The 20,341-nt window shown below is 48.9% G+C and overlaps 1 protein-coding gene across 5 annotated transcripts in view; it reads left to right on the top strand.

Moving 5' to 3' along the window:
- Positions 1-20,341, top strand: part of PHC2 (polyhomeotic homolog 2) — a 60,018-nt gene that overhangs the window by 29,219 nt on the left and 10,458 nt on the right. For 2 of the 5 annotated variants that reach the window (XM_083512943.1, XM_083512945.1), the window contains exons 4-9: positions 1,227-1,304; positions 1,502-1,666; positions 4,477-4,560; positions 4,824-5,151; positions 6,945-7,366; positions 8,870-9,047. In XM_083512943.1, coding sequence (XP_083369069.1) covers positions 1,227-1,304; positions 1,502-1,666; positions 4,477-4,560; positions 4,824-5,151; positions 6,945-7,366; positions 8,870-9,047 — 1,255 coding nt within the window. Of the gene's footprint in view, positions 1-1,226; positions 1,305-1,501; positions 1,667-4,410; positions 4,561-4,823; positions 5,152-6,944; positions 7,367-8,869; positions 9,048-11,986; positions 12,572-20,341 lie in introns of those variants that run through there. The other 3 variants (XM_083512944.1, XM_083512947.1, XM_083512946.1) reach the window with 3 other exon arrangements.

Below are 20,341 nucleotides of genomic sequence, written 5' to 3'. Positions count from 1 at the left end.
GGGGGTGGGGGGTGCTCGTGCAATCTCACTGTATACAAGTTGTACAAGTGACAATAAAGTATTTCAACTGTTAAATGCATAATAATTAAATTAACCAGCTGTTGGGCTAGATGACCCTTGAGGTCCAATTCCAACTCTACAATTCTATGATTAATTGCATAATAGCAAAGGGTCCCTCCAGACTGGCGAGTTGTTTTTCTTTCAGAATGTATTTGATGCATGTAATGGACACCAGGAAGTCGCCTTTGTTTGTTTTTTTATCTTCACGAGATTTAAAAAAATCGTTATCTTATCAACTGGCACTGATACAGATGCCACATAGGGTTCTGCATTTGTAAGAAATCTATCTCTTAGTGTGGTGGCCCCCACACTTTGGAACTCCCTGCCTACTGACCCCAGGCAGGTGCCTTTGCCATCCTCTTTTAGGCACCTGCAAAAAACCATTTTTGTTTCGCCAAGCCTGTTCAGGTATATAGAACCTGACATGGGCTTTAATCTATTTTTTAGTTTATCTTTGATTTTAACCATTCTTTGAATTTATTACATATCTGTTTTCGAAGTTGTTTTTGTTTAAAATTTTATTGTTTCATACTTTCTGTGAACTGCTTTGTGGTTCTTACGACTGAGCAGCATATACAGTTTATGAAATGGAAACAAATAACTTTTTAAAATGCAGGAATAGTACATGAGCAGTGGATCATTTATACTGGGTCGTTCACACATCCACATTGCCATTCTTATTAATACTATTAATGATAAGAATAGTAATTTCATTTGTCAGTTCCTTTGTGCAACAAAAGGTCTCAAGGCGCATTGGCAAAATAAGGTACAACATGTCATTTATGTTCATGAAGATTTTTTAAAAATTTCCTTTTATAATGTCTCCAAAACTGACACAAACAGGAGGGGAGAGGGCTCTTGCAGATTTCACATTGGGGCATCTGTTGGTTCAGGATCCTGGACTAGATGTGCCCCCTTTGGTCTGATCCAGCAAGCTCTCTTCTTACATTCTGACCCTGGGAAGGTCCTGGGTTCAAGCCTTGGTATAGGGCTGAGAACGCCCCACACCAGAAAGCATGGAGAGCCTCTTCCGACTGGTGAAGTAAATGGGCAAATGTTCTTATCATAGAGTCATCTAGTCCAAGCCCCCACATTGCAGGATTCACAGCTATATGGATTCAGTATGTCTGATTTCTGCTTAATTCCCCCTCTGCTTGCCCTTCCAGGCAAGTCTGGCAGCCAACAGGCAGAATACCTCGTCCAGCAACAATGGGCCCACACAGACCCCGCCTCAGCAGTCCACGGTAAGCCTTGAGTCTGCCCCTCTCTCTGCACGGCTGCTGTGGGGTTTCTGTTGCCCCACAGAGCTGGGGCATCTTGGGGCCTCATGCGCTCCACTTTTGCTGGTGCAGATGGGACTGTCCCCATCTCCTCCTCCATGCCGTCGTCCAGATTCACTGCACCACTTTCTGTCTTCCCTCTCCTCCCCACCCAATCCCAGATAAACCTGGCAACGTCCCCAGCTGCCGCCCAGCTGATCAACCGGGCCCAGGGCGTGAACTCGGCGGCCGCCTCTGGCATAGCCCAGCAAGCCGTACTCCTGGGCAACGCCAGCAGCCCCACCCTGACAGCCAGCCAGGCTCAGATGTACCTGCGGGCTCAGATGGTAAGTTGGCAAAGCACCTTGAACCCCCTGTTTGTGCAATCTGGGAACCTGACAGCCTATTGGGAGCTGGCATGTGCCTTACTGATACATCTGGGGAGGCTCTGGGCAGGGCAGAGCATCCCAGTTGTGCTGAAATAACCTTGCCCTTTTGGGTACCACCCCGGCGGTTCTTCTGCCCATTCTACACCAGCCTGAGCGTTTTATTTTTTTATTTAATAGAATTACACACCACCTGTCGGTTGAAAAAAGAAATACCCTCAAAAGTGATTTACAATGAGAATTAAAAAGAAAAGAAAATGATCAATAGAAAACAGTTCTTTAAAACATTCAAAAGATAAAAGCAACAATAAACTAAAAACAGATTAAACCTTGCATCCACATTTCTGGGAAAGATTGCCGAAACAAAATTGTTTTTAGTAGACGCCAGATAGAGTACAACGAAGGTGCCTGGCTGACATCAATAGGCAGGGAGTTCCAGAGGGTAGGGTCTGCCTCTCTAAAATATGACTTCCTTACAAATGTGGGTATTACGGGGTACATGTACCAGTGCCAGCACCGCTGATTGAAGCAGGAGTAAGGCAACCTCACAGGTAAACTGGTCCCAGGTTAAGGGCTTTATATACTAATACAGTGGTACCTCGGGTTACAAACACCTCAGGTTACAAAAACTTTGGGTTACAGACACTGCTAACCTGGAAGTAGTACCTCAGGTTAAGAATTTACCTCAGGATGAGAACAGAAATCGTGCGCTGGTGGTGCGGCGGCAGTGGGAGGCCCCATTAGCTAAAGTGGTACCTCAGGTTAAGAACAGTTTCAGGTTAAGAACGGACCTCCGGAATGAATTAAGTTCATAACCAGAGGTACCACTGTAGTAATACCTTGAACTTTGCCTGGTAGCAAATTGGCAACCAGTGTAGATTTCTGAGTGTGGTTGTTATATGCTGAGAAGGCCTCACTCCTGTCAGCAACCGTGCTGCAGCATTCTGCGCTAAATGTCGCTTCCAGATCTAGCGCAAGAGAAGGCCCACATGGTGTGCAATGCAGTAATTCAGGTTTTCCTGCGGTTTTGATGTGGTGGTGGTATGGAGAAGGTGATGGAGGGTGTCGGAATTGGTTCCGAGTCTCTCAAGAGCATGGTTTTGCAGTGAGGCCCATTCAGAAGTTTTCATGCACAGACTGTGGCTCCCTTCACGTGGCAGTTTATTCCATTTTCCCTACTTTCCCCTAACAGTTAATTTCTGTGATGCATATGAGCTTTCACATAAGGGCAAGTTTAGCTCTTATTTCAGTGTAATTTGCTTCTGGGGGGGGAACAATTTGTAAATAACACAAAAATGAGTGCTAAGCTTGCATTGTATTCTACCATATTTCTTGAAGTGGTTCAGATATAATGCAGAAATTAACGGTTGGGAAAATGCTCTTAAAATGGAATAAACTGTGGTTTGAATTTGGACAGTGAGCCTCTATTTTTAGATGTAGAACCTGCACACACTAGGTTTTTTTTTTAAAAAAACCTAATCAGTACACTCCAATTCTGGCATATATTTTTGTTAAAAAATATGGTCACACTTTGGTAATGGACAAAACTATGACCTCTCTAGTTACCCTTGCAAATGTGTTTCCTTGCAAAGTGTTGCAGTATATGCTTTCCTCTTCCCCTTACAGTCTGTTCCAGGAGAAATTCCCCCCTCCTGTGTCTTACTGAAGCAGCTAATAGTCTTTTGCTGTTTTTGCTTCCTTTCCTGGGTGAGGTGTCATCCTGGTTTGTAAACTTAAGAAACACTGTGCATCCCAAATTCTCAACTAAGATGGTCCGTGAAAAATCTGTTTTTGATTTTAAATGGGCTCCATTGCATCACCTTCCTGGAAAAATATAATAAATAAGCATATGCGTTTTGAATCCCTATTCTTCATTTCTGTTGATGCGTTTGGCGTAACTTTGGAAAGAGTGTTCCAAAGTTCAGAGGCAACCACTTTATTTATACATAATATGAAAGTATATACCGCTATGCACAAAAAATATTACAGGAGTTTACAATAGTAGTACCTAAAAACCATACAGTAAGAGCCATATTAAAAAGTTGAAATCGGAAATCAGCTGTTATGGAAAGATGTATTCTTAACTGCCTGCATAGACCTGATGGAATAGAAAAGTATTCAGCAGGCGTTTACAAGTTGAAGCAGAAGGCGCTTGCTGAATCTCCAGTGGCAGGCAGTTCCATAGGACTGGGCTGGCGACACTAAAGGCTCGGTTTCTCATGGTTGTCAAACGAGCTTCGCGAAATCAGGAAATGGCCAACAATGCTCCAGCAGATGATCTCGGTGATCTAGCTGGGATAGAAGGTTTTGGGCGATCCCTGAAGTACCCTGGACCTAAGGGCTTTGTAAATTAAGACAAGGACCTTGAACCTGGCTCAGAAGTGGACAGGCAGCCAGTGCAGATGCTTCAACAATGGTGCCATGTGTTGCTGGCTAGATGCCCCCATCAGCAATCTCCACCAGCTGGAGCTTCTGAACCCAAGCCCAAGGGCAGCCCCACATAGAGTGCCTTGCAGTAATCCAGCCTCAAAGCCCCCAACGCATGGAGTCCTTGAGCATGCTCCTTGGTGCATCCCTCCCCTCTGTCCTGCATGGTTGTGGTTTCCTGGGGCTGCTCCACCCCCCAGCCCCCCCCCACGCTGTGATCTCTCTGCTGGGATGGCAACGGGTGATGTATAAGGGGACCCGTTTCCTGTGATTTCCAGGCTCAGCAGAGTAACCTTGTGCAAGTAGCTAGGAGCCTAGGCCGTGCTCTCCCTCTCTCCCCGCAGCTCATCTTCACGCCCACAGCCACGGTTGCTGCGGTGCAGCCTGAGGGGGCCACCACCACCCAGCCATCCACCACCACAGCTCAGGTAAGAACCAGGAGGGCGAGGGTCTGGGTGTGTCTGCGGTTTTAGCAGGGAGAAAGAAGGGCAGGGAAGCCTCAGCTCACTGTTTTAAGGCGCGTGATTTGCATGCACAAGGTCTCGGGTTCAACCCCCAGCTTTTGGGAGAGACCCCCTCCAGGTGTAAAACCTTGGGGCGCTGCTGCTGGTTGGTGTAGACAGTACTATAGGCTCTGTGGGTGGACCAGGCTTCTGCAGCTGAGCTCTCTTCTTCTCCCATCTTGTTGCAGGTACAAAACTCATCTCTCCGCACCCAGCAGGCAGCCGCTCAGGGGCTGGCTCCCTCCCTGAGCCAGCAGCTCCCCACATTGGCCATGAAGCCCACCCCGAGCAACACCAGCCACTCCACCTCCTCTCCGGCTACTCAGGGCAAGACGGCTGGGCAGGCTCCTGGCGGCAAGGCGGGCGTCTCCGAACATGCCCCAGAGCATCTTCGGAAAGGAGAGGGGGGTGGCGGAGGTGGCAGCAGCAGCGGGGGAGCTGGGAATCTGGACGGGCGGGGCGGCTCCACAAACCGGACGGTGACCTCCTCTACGACTCACCCACTCATTGCCCCAGGTGAGGTACTGGCCCTGTCTCCGATGGACTGAGCCACGGGGGTGGGGCAGAGCAAAGTTGGGGGTGTGGAGTAGCAGAAGCAGTTGCCCTGCTTCTGGGGCTGGGGGTTTATTTTTGAGAACCACACCCGAATGAGGGGTGAGTGAGAAACCATCTAGAGTTGACTCTTTTTTTTAAAAAAAAGCAACAACAATTTCATAAATACCAAAACATAGTAAATTTTTCTTTGTTTTTTCCCTGACTCCCCCTCCCATTTTCCATTGTGTTTTTAATTTCTCCCCCTCGCTGCATCCTTGCTGCATGGTTATGTCATAATCACCATACAATAATCTCTTAATTCCTACTGTGGTTCATAGTTCGAATCCTGATCACGAATTCATCATACAGTGGTACCTCGGGTTACATACGCTTCAGGTTACATATGCTTCAGGTTACAGACTCCGCTAACCCAGAAATAGTACTTCAGGTTAAGAACAGTTTCAGGTTAAGTACGGACCTCCAGAACGAATTAAGTACTTAACCCGAGGTACCACTGTACTGTAATATTTCTTAAGCTGACTCTTAAGGCAGCCTTTGCCAGCCCGGATACCTTCCAGATGTTTTGGGTGGCAACAGATGGGAGTCGTTGCCCAGAATGCCTGGATGGGATGCGGATTGGTAAAGGCTGTTCCAAGGAACTGGTGACTGCTTCTTGCGCTTATTAGTAACTGGCTGGTGATTATATTAGTATTACTATATTTTTCAGAATTCCATGTGAGATGGCCCAGTTGGTAGAGCATGAGACTCATAATATCAGGGTCACACTTTTGAGCCCCATGCTGAACCAAGGATTCCTGCATTGCAGGGGCTTGGACCAGGTGACCCTTGTGATCCCTTCCAACTCTATTACTCTAAGAGGGTTTGATTGTTAAACCGCTCTGGGAATTGTCACTTCTGTAGGGGGCCCCTAGCAGCTCTCGGCAACTCTGGGGCAAAGAGCTTCTCTCCACTTTTGCTGTTGTTTATGGGCTGCTCCCGACTCACTTTATAGCTCACCGATTTTGCTTTGCTTCCTCCTGGAGTGTTTTCTCCTGGCTGGGCTGCGTCCTTGAACTCTGATAATGCTCCTTGCTCATCTGGATGCTAGCTAGAGAGGGGTCTATGAGGATGTATATCTGCAGGAATTTTCAGCTCTCGGGAACTCTAGGCACGGACACTGGCATGAACCTCAGTTGCCTTCACATGCAAAACCTTACAGGGCTCGCGGCGTTCCCTTTAGCATAAAAATTTGTGCTGCCAGAGACAGGAGGGACCTTCTATGATGTTTGGTGGGATTTTATCTTGTATACCACAAATGCAGAAACACAGGACTCCCCTAACCACAGGACAATGAGAAATCAAGATTTCCAAACTAACCTAATATAAAGTGGATATATCACACTTTTTTTTTATTCTGTTATTTTTATTAATTCATTTTTATCTCACAGAAGCAAATCAAACAGATTGATACTAAAAAATTTTATACCATTTTGTTTGATTTCCTCCAGTAAAAATAAATCTGATGGCTTGAGAAAATTGGGTCCACAGTAACTCTGACTAACCAATTAAAAAAACAACATATGGACCAGGTTTATGGGGAAATTGGCATTTTATTGGAATGACAAGTTCTGTTACAATGTGCAACCTTATGCTGCTTTCAACCTGCTGATACAGTATTTCTTTGTGTTATTTATCTTTGGCTTATTTTGATGATGGTGATGATTTAAAGGGCATCTGGAGTGGCATTAGTTAACTGGCCCCTTTCTCCCCTCCAGCGTATTCCCAGCTACAGACCCACCAGCTGTTGCAACAGCAGAAGCCAATCCAGCACCAATTTGTGATCCAGCAGCAACACCCACATCAACCCCTCCAGCCCAGGCCTCCGCAGCTGCAGGTCCCCCCTCCGCCGACCCCCAGCCTCGGGGCACCCCCCAGCCTGCAAGCCCAAGGGCCCTCGCAGAACCAGGCGCCTGCTACCAGTCTGCCAGCCTGCCAGGCCCCCAGCCAGCACAAGCCCGCTGCCAGCCAGCCCTCGCAGCAGCACACCCCGCATCCCTCTGGGCCCCCAGCGCTGGGGGCCCAGAGGCTGGAAGGTGGCTCCCCAGCCAGACCCACCGGCTGCCCCAACCACGCCGGCCAGCGCAAGTTCCAGCACACCTCGGCCGTCATCCTTCAACTACAGCCAGCTGTTGGAACAGTGAGTTGGACCTCTGGGGGGCATTCATTTTGGGGTGAGGACTGGGGCAGAGGGGTGGAACTGGATCCTTCCCCCCCAGCCTTTCCTCCCAAGGCAGGCTACCTTGGGCAGGTGGGCAGGGCCACACACCTGTCCATCACCTACCTGTCACCCTTATGAGGCCAGGTGACGACTCAAAAGGGGCTTGTCTTTTGGGAACCCACTTGCAAGTGGTTTTGATATAAGCTGCTTGCAAACAGGCTTCGGAGTGATGGCGAGCTGCTTTGCATGTGGGACGGGTGGCTGTGGTTTGGGCAATGGGCCCATGGGCCCAATTCAGAACTCATGTCGGGCCTGAGCAAGCCTCTGGGCTGGAAGTGCCCCACCCTCGCCTCAGCTCATTGCGAATCACACAAAAACATCCCAGAGCAAGGGGAATGTCTTCGGTGGGTTGGGCAAACCCTGACTCCCTTTTTAGCTTTGGGTTTCCCTCAGAAAGGCTCAGGCTACTCTTCCCCTTATCCAACAGAGCTCTTCTCATGGATGTTTGTTGTGATAGCGGAGCCTCCACATCTGCAGGCAGTCTACCTCTGAATACCAGATGATGGGGAACAACCACTGGAAGCCTGTGGGCTCCCCTCTTTAGGCCTCTGGTTGGCCACTGTGAAAACAGGATGCAGGACTTAGATAGGCCCTTTTTGGCCCTGATCAAGTAGAGCTGTTCTTGGTTTTATTTATTTATTTTTACATATCAGGAAACCACTTAATGAGGCCATGAAAGCAGTGTGTAGCATAGGAATTCAATACAGTACCAAAAACAAAAACAAAAAAAATTCCTACAGAGTTACAATTCTAATTTCATAAATGACTGGGTTATGCCTCGGGGAAGGCTATGATTCTGAGACGCCTGTCTAATTTCAGCTGGGCATGGATTCCAGAGGGCTTGAGACGTGGCACTAAAAGCCCAGTTTTTAGTACAAATGAAGTGCACATCTGTTCTGATGTCCTTGCTTTGATGACGTATGGGTCTTTGATCCTGCTCTGGGTGAGGCCACCCACTTGCTCAAGAAAACCAGCCATTTGGGGAGAGCTGCTTGCCCCGTTGCCTCTGAGGGGGTTGCTGCTTCCACAGGGGCTCCCCTCCACACTTGATGTTCTGCCTTTGGCAGCCTCGTGTGAACTCTGTCCCAGAAGCCAGGCCCCTGGCAAGATGGGTCTGTGTGTGTGCCCCCTGAGTTCCTCCCCACTCCAGATCTCCTGTCTGCTTGTCTCCCATTATGGTTAGGGGGCGACACTTCTCTGCAAAGTACTAAACACTCTGATGGGCAAAATGCCTGCAAAACAACAGCGCATCTAAGTCTGCAGTTTCAAGGGGTTGAGGTTGTGCTCTGCCCGTGGCAGGTCCCGGATTCAGTTCCCGTCAACTCCAGCAGATAGACCTCTGCAGCAGGGCAAGCAGGGGCCTCTTATTTCCCCCTGCTCTTGATGTTTTCCTCCCTCGCTTCTCTCGTCCTTCCTCTGCAGCCGCCACTCAGCAACCAGGAGAATTCCAGGAAAGACCCGTTTCCTGCAGAGAAGCCCCCGGCAGAGTCACGAGTCGCCCAGCCCCTACTCCCACCCCAGGGCGCCTTGACGACGCCACCTCTGGCGGCCCCCCCTGAGCAGCAGGCCTCTGAGGGCGCTGGGACCACCCCGCCTCACGGTAAGGGGTCTTTTGGGGGGAGGAAAATGTGCTGCCTGTGTGTGTGTGTGTGTGTGTGTGTGTGTGTGTGTGTGAATCTTTGCAGCCCTTCCTTTGCTGCAGGGTTGCTTTAAAAGGAACCGGAGAGGTGTGTTTTTCTTATTGCACTCTCCAGCGGGAGGAAGAAGGTTGTCAAACTCTACTTGCCTCTGCCTGCAGCAGTGCTCTGAATCCCAAGGAGTGCTTCTGAATAGGCACTCAGGGGCAGTGTGGCGCTGTACGTTCCTATCTGTTGTTGTGGGGTTATGAGTGCTTCCCCAAATCATGGGCAGTTTGCAATGATGGCTCCAAGGGAGCCTCTGTGTTCAGGAGCAGTCTATCTCTGAGTACCAGTTGCAGAGAATCAAGCAGTGGGGGAGCACGCTATTTGTTGGCTGCTGTAGAAAGTGGTATCCTGGATGAGACAAAGCCCATCTTGGTTTGATGTTTTTTTAAGGAAAGGTGAATTCTACAAGCTGAATTAATTGATATGTATTCTGTACGTGGTTTGGCTTAATGTCGTTCTTACGATTTGGTTGATTGGGAAAGGGGCACAGTGCTGGAGAGCACCCCAAACCCTCGTATCTTCTCCCTGTACCAGAAAGTGTTGGACACCCTACTTGCCCCCAGCTACTGAATTTTTTCCCTTTCAGTGTTTTATCATTGCTGACCTCAGGGACTAGAAACTTGCCTCTTGATGAACGTAAAAGATAATCAGAGTATTCTTTGAGATTAACCCCCCCCCACCAATAAAAAAATTCTGGAAGTGCACGGAATGGATGTTGATCCTGGACTGTATGGAATCCTTAGGGAGATACCACCTAGTTCAGGAACATCTATGCCTTCTTCTCTGTGGATGATGGGAGCTGTAGTCCAAAATACCAGGAAGGCAACAGGTTGATTTACACAGAGATGGCTGGAGCTCTTTTAGCTCTTTTCTCAGACAATCTTGATATTCAGCTTCCCTTTTGAAAGATCAAGTTTCTAGTCCCCTGGCTATGGAAATGTGCGGGTGGCATTTTGTGCATTCTTGGAAGATCGTTGTTGTTGAGGAAAGAGGAGCTGAGCTGATGATCCAGGGGCTGTTTTTTTAGTGTTCTGAGAGACACGTTTTCCATTCCCCCACCCCACCCGAACATGCACATTCATGAAAAATAGGCCGTAAAAACTGAAATTTCCATAGCTTGCCCCACCTGGTTTTACCAGGAGAACTGGTTTAGGCTTCCCGAGGGGACCTGGAGACCCAAGTCTCATGAGAAGTTGAGTGTTTAGCCTGGAGAAGAGAACTTTGAAATGTGACATGATGGAGCCATATTTAAATATCTGAAGGGCCACCTGCCAGGGATTCTTTAGCTGTGATTCCTGCATTGCAGGGGGTTGCACTAGATGACCCTTGGGATTCCTTCCTACTCTGAGATTCTAAGGCTATTGTCTTCCAACCCTGGCAGGGCTGCTTTTATGTCCCCCTCGGCATGGGCTTGTTTTGGAGAAGGGAAAATGTTTGTTCTCTCCCCGCCTCCCTCCATCATCTTTGCATAGTAGTACTTGATCCCGCCTGCTTTTTGTCCCAGTTCCATGGGATGGGGAGGGGAGGGTTCGATCGCCCCCTCCTTTTTTTGTTTGCACTCTTGGGAAGCTGGAGGGGAGGCCCTTGCCGCCTGCCTGCCGCAGAGACAAAAGGCTCTGCAGCTGGATCTTTGACCTGGCTGCACATTCCCTTCAATCAAGTTAAATGGAGCAAACCTTTTCTCCTTTGGGGAAGGGGAGCCCCACATCTGCATTTGGGCCAAGGGAGAGGAGGGGGTGCTTGGATATTCCCCCCCCCAGGGAACAATGGCCAGCTCCTGCTGCTCCCCTCTCTTCCGCAGACCCTTTGTGGGGTGGGGGGTGGGCCACACAAGCACACACCTGCTTTCTCCCCCCCCCCAGCTGCTCAAAAATCACTCTCACTCTCAGTCCCTCTCACTGCTTCCTTTTTCGTGTGTCCAGTGCTGAAAAAATAATGGAAAGTGGAAACTAGAGAGAGAGAGAGAGAGAGAGAGAGAGAGAGAGATTGATTTTCCATTTTCCATTATTGTTTCAACACTGGACACACACACACACAAAAAGGAAGCAGTGAGTGACTGAGAGTGAGAGTGATTTTTGCATAAACAACAACAAAAAGCCAGCACGGGTTCCCCCAGATGTCAGTGGCATCCTGTTAGTTGAATGAGGAGCTGAATTTTCATGGCTGCCGGGACTCCCCCTCCCCCAATATCTAGAGAGCAAGTCTAGTGGTTAGCGTGGTGGATTCTAAGACCAGGGAGAGCAAGGGTTTGGATCCCCACTCAGCCACAAGGCTCACCGAGTCTCCTTGCGGCAACCAGTATATCAATCTTGCCTACCTTACAGGGTTGTTGTGGGGAGAAAAGGGGGAGGGAGCTGATAATCAGATATCTAATATTCTTTGCTCAGACTTTGTTATTTTAACCCATGTGTGGCTGTACTCCTCCTCTGTGCCCACTTTATAGTTTTGTTGTTCGTCTTTTAAATTTTCATTTGTTGTTCTAACGGTTCCATGTTATACACATTATAAAATGGAAATTTCAAAAACGACATTTTCCCTTTACTAATATCACAATATCTGTGATCCCATAAAATGTATACACTGCTAGATTGCTGTTTTAAAAACAACAACCCAAAGTGGTATTCGAATACATTATGAAGAGAAATGAAATCTTTCCGCCCCCGAAAGAGGGCAAGTTGGTACACCACCTTGCAGGAAAAATGATCTATATATGTAATGAATAAAAGTTTAAAATCTGGAGAGCCCCCCAGTCCCCGCTCTCTGGGGCATCTTGCCATCCGTTGCTGGGAACTGGAGACTGGGTTGCTCCTCCCGCGGTTGCCACTTAGCCCTCCTTTCCCCCGCCCCCCACTCCGGAGGCTGCGGCCTCAGCCCTTCCCTGCCGCCGAGGCGCGCTCGGGGAGGCGGAGGCTCTTGGCGCAGCCAATCCAGGGAAACAGGAGGCGGCGGAGGAGAAGGAGGCGGAGGCTGGCCGGCAGCTGCTGCCTCTGCTGCCCCCGCTCCCCCCCTCTCCACCCTCGGCGGGCGGCATTGTTTGCGCTTCCCCTTCCCCGGCCAGCCCGGGCGCGGCGAGAGCGCGGCCCGAGCCAGCGAGCCAGGAAGGAAGGCCCGGCGGGCGCAGCGGCGCGCGTTTTGGCACGCGCCCAGGGCGCACGGAGCAGAGGACCCTTTTGGCACCGCCGCGCGCGCCTCCCTCTCCCGGGGCGAACAGGTGCTCAGCGCGGCCGAGGCGGAGCGCGACTCTGCCCGCTTTGTTCCGGCCTCTTCCCCCCCCCCACCCCACTCCCGATGCTGCGTGGCGGGAGCCCGGAGGCTGCCTCGGCCTGCCGCCGTGCCCGGCTGCCCTTGCCACGGTAAGGGCTCCGGCGGGGACGCGGGGCCTTTGTTCCTTCGCCCTCCGATGGGACTTGGAGTTGCTGCTGTTGCGCTTGAGACTCAGGTTAGCGGCGGGCGGGTGGGGGTGGGGGTGGAGACTTCTCTGTTTGTTCGTTATTAACGATATTTCTCCCATCCACGGTTGCCAAGTCCAAGAAAGTGGGACTGGTCCCCAAAGGGAAACACTCAGCGGGAGCGATTGGAGGTTTCCTTTTTTGGATAGGTGTTTGTGTGTGTCAAAAATAGATAATAGACCTTTGTGCCCGGGTTGGTGGTGGAGAGGGGCTGTTGTCAAAGTGCCGGGTAAGTAGGGTGTTGTTTGGAATTGCTTGGCTGTGCACGGTTTAGAGGCAAAGAAAGAGGGAGTTCTCTCAGCTCCCTTCTAAATATTTTGGGGGTAATTTTTATTTATCGTAAGAGTTGTTTTTCTGGAGTGTAAGGCTTGGGGGTCAGCTCCATTGTTCAGTTGATAGCATTTATACCTGACCTTCTCCTAAGAGTTCAAGGTGGCGTGCAGGGTGCTCCCTCTTCATTTTAACCTCACAACAACCCTTTGAGGCAGGTTAGGCTGAGCGGCAGTGACTGGCCCAAGGCTATCCAGTCAGCTTCATGGCTGAGTGGGGATTTGAACGCTGGTCCAGGTCAGGTCCTAGTCTGACTCTCTGACCTCTGCCCCACGCTACTCATGGGCCTCCTAGTAAAGCTGTCTAGAATCGTGCAATTAACTGTTACAGCTCAGTAGAACCTCCATATCCAGGGGCAGTCTATTTGACAGCCCGTGGGGTGTGTGACCGTCTTCTCTTGTTGCCTTGGATGACTTCCAGGATCATCCAGTGTGGTTGAAAAGGTGAACCATCATGTTGGGAAAGTACCGGTAAGTCTGGCCAAATCTTTTCTCCCCTTCTGAAATTCAGCTCTCAAATGATGGAAAATGAATTCAATCTATATTGCTTCGCCATCAACCTGTAAGTGTGTTGCATCTCTGTTTTTAAATAAAAGTCGGCTAAGCATGGGTTTAAGGAATCTTTGCAGCCGCCGCCACCCTGCCCTCCCCCCAGGCTTGCAGTTTGCGGCATGATTACTCAGGGGTAAGCCCCACTGAACTTCTTGAATCAGATCTGGCTGTATGGCTAAGCCACGGGGTACTTAAACTGCACATTAATCCCACTGATTCCCAAGGGGACTGCGGGCTGGCCTGTCAAGAAGCATGCACAAGCTCCTGTTTTGCGGTTGAGGGTTGGAGCTGATTTCAGTCAGTTGGGGATGGGTCCTGATTGTGGTGAGACTGCAGACTGAGGGCAGCAGCAGAGCCAAAGCTGGGCGCAAGCTGCCCAGGAAACATGTGCAGGAGGTGGGCTCTCAGCTCAGCTCTCCAGAGTTGTGGAGTCTAGCGCTACCTCCGCCAATCCACAAGACATTAACAGTACAGTCCTGTTTTCTTGGAAGCAAGTCCTGTCGAGTTTAGTGGGGTTTGCTCCCAGGATTCCAGACTTGGAATGCCTTGTGGAGGGCACTCGGGGTCTCTCCTGTGTCTTACAATGAGTGTGAGAGAGTTTAATCCCCCAAATTTAATTCTCCATTGCAGGGCTGGAAGACTTGTGGAAAACTGCCTTGGTCCATCTAGCTCAATATTGTCTGCACTGATTGACAGCAGTGGCTCTCCATGGTTTCAGGCAGGAGTCTCTCCCAGTTCTACCTGGAGGTGCCATTAAATTGGGACCTTTTGCATACAAGGCAATGTTCTACCACTAGGCTACATGCATTTACCTGTGCCGGGCACACACTCAACCCCCACCATCCCTGACTATTGAGCATGCTGGTCAGAAGCCTGGAGGCAACATCTGCAGGGCCACAGGTTTCCCTCCCTTGCTCCGCTGAATGTTTAATGCCATGTTAGCTGCTTTGGAGTACAAGTAGGCCTTTGGTGGTTCATTGATAGTTTGTTTGTTTTTAAAAAAGCTCAAAGCGGTTTGCAAAGAGAAAAAGGTTTCGGTCAGTTGACTTGTTAAATACTACCAAACAACAGTTGCGTTCTCTGAAGCACAGTTGGATCGCAAAAAAGAATATTGCTTTATAAATATTTCAGTCGAGCTATTCTTTCCCTCACTGCAGCCATAAAATTGGTTAGCTGCTGTTCTGAAACCAAGCAACTTTTTTAAAAATAAAAAAATGAAATGAATTATTGCACTTTCCAGAAATGTTTGATTACGTAGATTTATGTAATTTGGCTGAATAGCTCTTCCCATTGACTTCTATCAACAGTCATTTAGCTGTTTGTTTGTCTTTTAAAAAGCAGAAGTAAGACAGAGCGGTGGCAAATCTTTGAAAACAAAAGGCGCTTTTGCTGACAAGGCAGCAAGCTGATTGGGAAGGGCGCAGTTGCTCAATGGTTAGAGCACCTGCTCTCCATGCAGAAGGTCCCAGGTTCAGTCCCCAATGGTGATGTCTTCAGTTAGGACTGGGAAAGATTTAATGCCTGAAATCCCAGAGAGCTGCTGTTAGTCCATGCCTGCAATACTGAGCTAGATGGACCGGTGGTCTGGCTCAGTTTCCTAAGTCCAGTTATCATTTGCACCAGTGTTTTGCGGAAACCTTTGCAGTAGCTGACCTCATTCATTCTGGAGCGGATTGCTGGCCTTGCCACTGTTGCTTTAGGGGACTTGTAGGTCTAAATGCATATTGAAAAAATAAGAAGGCCGTTAATAATAAAGTTGGTCCAATCACAGGTCCCTCTAGCCCACAAGTGAATGATGTGCAGTCCTCCAGAGGTTGTTTTTGTTAAGCTTCCAGCCAGCTTGCCCACACCTGATTCTATAGCCTGTGGGGTTTTAGTTTCATTTTAAATGTATTGTTTTTATATTCTTAACTCTCTTTGGCTATTTTATGCATAAACTTCCTTGAGATGGAGGTTTGGAAGGTGATTTATAAATTAATGGTATTAATGATGAGCCTTGACTTTTTTGCCATGCTGGGCAAGCCTGATGGGAGTCAGCCCAACATGTGGTGGAAGACCACAGGTTAGGCAGAAGAAACCTGGCTGCCTAATGATGTTTGCACCTCTGTTTTGTTTTTGTTTTTAAATAATGTTTTAATAGGCACAGCTTGGCTCACTTCCTTGAGCCATACAAGTGGGCTATGTGTACAATGGGGCCACAGAGAAATCAGGGGCGGGGATATGGCATGCCCTCCATCATCCTAAAGTACAAAAATAAACGAAACTTGCTTACTCCTCTGCAAAAGCCCAGTTGTGACCGAGCATGCTCAGTAGCTGCAGAATGTTGGAAAAGAAAGGCAGGAATGGGATTCTCAGAAATGGAGCACTCCTGTTCAGAAAGGGTTGGCTACGCTGCTGTACTCCCACTGCAAATGAGCTGTGCTTTCTAAACAAAGCAGCTGCCTAAAGAGCTTGTGATAACAGCACTTCAGCTGGGTACCATCTCCAAGGACACTTCCCTGGAGTGGCTGGCGCATGACTCATTTCTTATGCAGCAGGTTGGCAACCAGACATCCCCTGGCTGAAAGGGGACCCTAAGTTGCTAACCTCGGCTGAGAACAGACAAAGGGTTTTAAAACATTCTGTCCCTGCCATCACCCAAACTTGGGAAGCTGCCTTTTATTATGAGTCAGGCCATTGGCTGCGCTGACTGGCAGGGTTTTGCTGGCAAGAGTCCTACATGGAGACATCAGGAATTGAACCTGAGACCTTCGGTGTGCAAAGCAGGTGCTCTGCCACTGAGCTACAGACCTTCCCTTAAAATCAAGCCAAGATTCTAGTCCTCATGGTTCTGATTGAAATAGGAACAAAAAGAGCTTCCTTGTAGCAGGTCATACCATTGGTCCATCCAGCTCATGAATGTCTACAGTACACAGTGACTGGCAGCAGTGCTCTTTCCTGGAGGGGTCTGTTCCAGCCCTACCTGGAGAAGCTAGGGATTGAATCCAGGACTCTGCATGAAAATCAAAAATGCCTCCTTAACCACTGAGCTGTGGTTCTCCCCTGGTCTCTGTTATTCCCCTGCCTCTGTTTTATCTCCAGTACAAAGGATATTTGAATATAGCCCTTTTATGGGTGGTGCAGGGTAATGAATGTGTTTCAGCACAAAGATAGGGGTTTTGCTTTAATCTTTGGGATTACAAGCATTGTGATAGGATATTAGTGATTTTGTTTTGGGGTAAATATTTTTAAGTTTCATTTTATAATGTGTATATAAAGCAGAACACTGATAACAACAGGTGAAAATTGGAATAATAATAATAATAAAAAAGCTGATAAGAGGCACACAGAATGAATACAGTTGCACATGGGTTAAAATAACAAGTAGGGAATATTAGTGTTATTTAATTACCAAGTGCGGTTTCAGATTGGCCAGGCTTGTGACGAAGGTTGTTTCGAAAACAATGGTTCTGCTGTAATAAAAGAATGCTAAATTATATGAAACGAGTCCAGAGGGTTCTAGCCCTCATCATCCAACAGGCTGCAATAAAGGAATGCTGGATCACCTAGAAAGCGAACGGAGGTTCTAGTCCTTGCCGAAATCTCACATTACGTGCAGTTTTCTGCATTATACCTGTAATTGTTTGTGTTCCCGGTGCGCATAAGTGGAAAGAGGAAGAGAACTGTCAGATCGCAGAAGGAACCTGTGAAAATAAGCTGTTTTCTGTTTTTGCATGGCGAAAGGGGAGGGGCAAGGAGATTATTTGGCACATGAGTAGGACGGCCTGAGTTTCCAAAGCCTGGGCTGAGTTGAGGTTTTAAAATAGCCACTTGGAATTCTCCTTCTGGTGGCCTGGATGGTGCTGGCAGCTCCCTTCCGTGCGGGGAGAATTCCAGCCAGGGTTTCTGTGCCACCCTTTTCCTGTGGCAGAAGGAGAGAGCTCATTTCAGCACTGAAGCTGTGCCTGATGCATCTCCCCCCCCCCAACCAAGCGCCTTCCCTCCCCTATGAGGGAGGAGCAGCTTTCTGGGAGGACTGGCTGGCCTCCCAGCAAGCTGGCTGGCACGGAGACAAGAGAGAGAGCTTTCTTGAGGTCTGGCCATCCTACTGGCTGCCCCCTTGTTGCAGATCCTGTGGGGATGAGCCAGGCAAGAAGACCTGATGCCGTTGCTCAGGGGGTTGGGAGAAACCCAACTTTCAGCCCTGGGTTTCACAGTCCCTTGTTTGATGCCTTGGAGCCTGCCTGCTCTCTCCTGAGCTTCTCCTCTTCCTCCAGCAGCTGCTGTCTTCCCCGCCTGCCCCTCTTGTGTGTTCATGCGCGCCATGTGCCTGCTCTGCGCTGTTTTCCCGATCCTGCTTGCGCAGCTGGGGAAGAGGCGTTTGGGCGCTCTCTGGAGAGGTGCTCCAGTTTCACACTGCAGTCATGCACTGTCAGGTGGTTCCCATGCCTGTTCCCATCATGAAATGGGGGGGGGGGGAGGAAGAGTGGACTGTTGCTCCTCTCTCTCCCCACCCCCTTCCTCTAACCCTTGTAAGGATCAGTCGGATGTCCTTTGTGATTGATTGGCAGGAGCTCCGGAATGGACAGCAGGTGGCGCTCTTCCATGCTGTGCATTGTTCACTTGTGGGACATAGGAAGCTGCCATATGTGAGTGTCGGACCGTTATGACCCATTTATCTCAGCATTGTCTACACTGCCTGCGCTGCCAGTGGCTCTTTGGGTTTTCAGGAGATTCCCAGTCATACTTGAAGATGCCGTTTGGGGATTGAACTTGGGAAAAGCAGCTGCTGCTTCCCCTACCAAAAAATGGCCAGGGTCTAATTTTCAAAGTTCCGATTAAATGGCTGATTTAAACTTGGAAACTGCAGTATATGAAGCTCAGTCCATCGCGGTCCATCTAGTTCAGTATTTGCTACACTGACTGGTAGCAGCTCTCCAGGATTTCAGGCAGGGAAAATTTGTCGGCCCAAACCGGAGTTTGCAAAGAATGACCCTGGGACCTTCTTTATGCAACGTGTCTACTCGACCACTGAGCAAAGGCCCTTAAAAATAAAGCCAAGTTTCCAGTCCTCATTTTTCTGAATAAAGGACTGTTTTAAGTGGGAAGAGGCCTTCTACTGAGTCACACCTTTGGTCATCTAGATCAGGGTTTCCCAAACTTGGGTCTCCAGCTGTTTTTGGATTACAGTTCCCATCTCTGATGACTGGTCCTGGTAGCTAGGGATGGTGGGAGTTGTAGTCCAAAAAAAGCTGGAGACTCAAGTTTGGGAAATCCTGGTATAGATCAGTGTTGCCTGCATGGATTAGCACCAGCTCTCCATGCATTCAGGCAAGGGTCTCTTCCAGATATAGCTGGATACACCTCTAGGATCTTCTGCAGGCAAAACAGGTGTCACAGCCTTTTCTAAAAGGGGCATCAGGCCAGTTCTTTGAAGCCTGCAACCAACTGCGACCCAATTTTCACTTCCTAGTGCAGCATCGAGGGATGCAGCCCCTGCCGGTGCTACTCAGAGTAGGCCCATTGCCTGCTGAAGGCAGCCAGTGTGACCTGTGTTCATTAATATGAATTTTGTTTGCACTGCTTGCTGCCAGGGGGGGGGGGGGCAATAAGCTACTCTCCCTCCTGCCTTCCCCAGCAAATGACACTGCAAGGGAATGTTCAGAAGCTGAGCTGCCAACTTGAAATAGACCGCAGTGGCCTTGGATTCCCCTAAATATTTGTCCTGCTCAAATGAGAAGCAATCTGTTGACCTCTCGCTTGACAGTGCGAGTTGACCTGCGTCTTGGCAGTTGTGCCCTCGGCCTCGAATACTAGACCAGGTCATCTGGGATAGCTGCTCAATCATGTGAGCATCTCCTCCTCAGCTGTTTCCTGCCATAGGAAAGGACCCCTTTGTTTCTTAAGGCTCCCTTCTCATAGAGAAATTGTGTGTGGAGGGAGAAGGTCTCTCTCTGTCATAATACTAAAACGTGGGGCAATCCAACGGAGCTGAATGCTGGTGGGTTCAGGGCAGAGTTAAACTGTGGAACTTATCGCCCATGGATTTGTCTAGCGGTGGCCAGTGTTAGAAACTCAGATATATAAGCCAATCACCATAGGGTACCTTAAACCTATGTTGCGTTCACCACAATGGAATGCCTAGGCGCCGTTTTGTTTTTGCAGTGGAGTTTCGTTGTTGTTGTTACTCATTTCTGTGCCTCTGTGCCACTTTATATTTTAAAGTACAAATCTCAAAGCGGGTTGCAATGCTTTCAAGCATCAAACAATCCAGGATAAAACAAATTCGAGCTTCAATGAGAATATTTCAGATCCTTCTCTAAGTGACATTTTGCTTTCCCCAGTCACCAGCCTGGCATCCAGAGTTCTCCACACGGTCGCAGTTGGGCCTGTGCCAGTTGCAAAATGATTTCTAACACGGCCAGTGGCTGCTCTGCCTCCACTCTTGGAGGAGGCAACCTGCCTCTGAATACCAGTTTCTTGGAATCGCAAGCAGGGAGAGCCCTTTTATATGCAGAAGTATGTTCTGTCCCACTGAACATACCGTTACCTAAATACGAAGTCAGCTTCCAGTCTTTCTCATTCATTCAGCTCAGCGTTGTCTGCACAGACTGGCAGCAGTAGGTCTCCAGGGTTTCAGGTAGGCTTTTCTCTCAGTGCTACCTGGGAGATGCTGCCGTTGGGGGATGACCACGGGACCTTTTGCTCTTGTCAGTGAATTACGGTCCTTTTCTTTCAACATAACGCAGGGTCATAGCTTTCAATGTTTCCCTTTTTTAAAGGGAAATTCCCTTATTCCGAATAGGAATCCTCTCAAGAAAAGGGAAAAGTTGACAGCTATGCACAGGGTTCTAGTCCTCATGGTGTTGAATAAATAGCTGATTTAAACAGGAGCATAGG

Source organism: Podarcis liolepis (genome assembly GCF_965112155.1).
Source record: "Podarcis liolepis genome assembly, chromosome: 7".
NCBI lineage: Eukaryota > Metazoa > Chordata > Lepidosauria > Squamata > Lacertidae > Podarcis > Podarcis liolepis.
The sequence above is the reverse complement of the archived record's forward strand: the minus strand, read 5'-3'. Positions and strand labels throughout refer to the sequence as shown.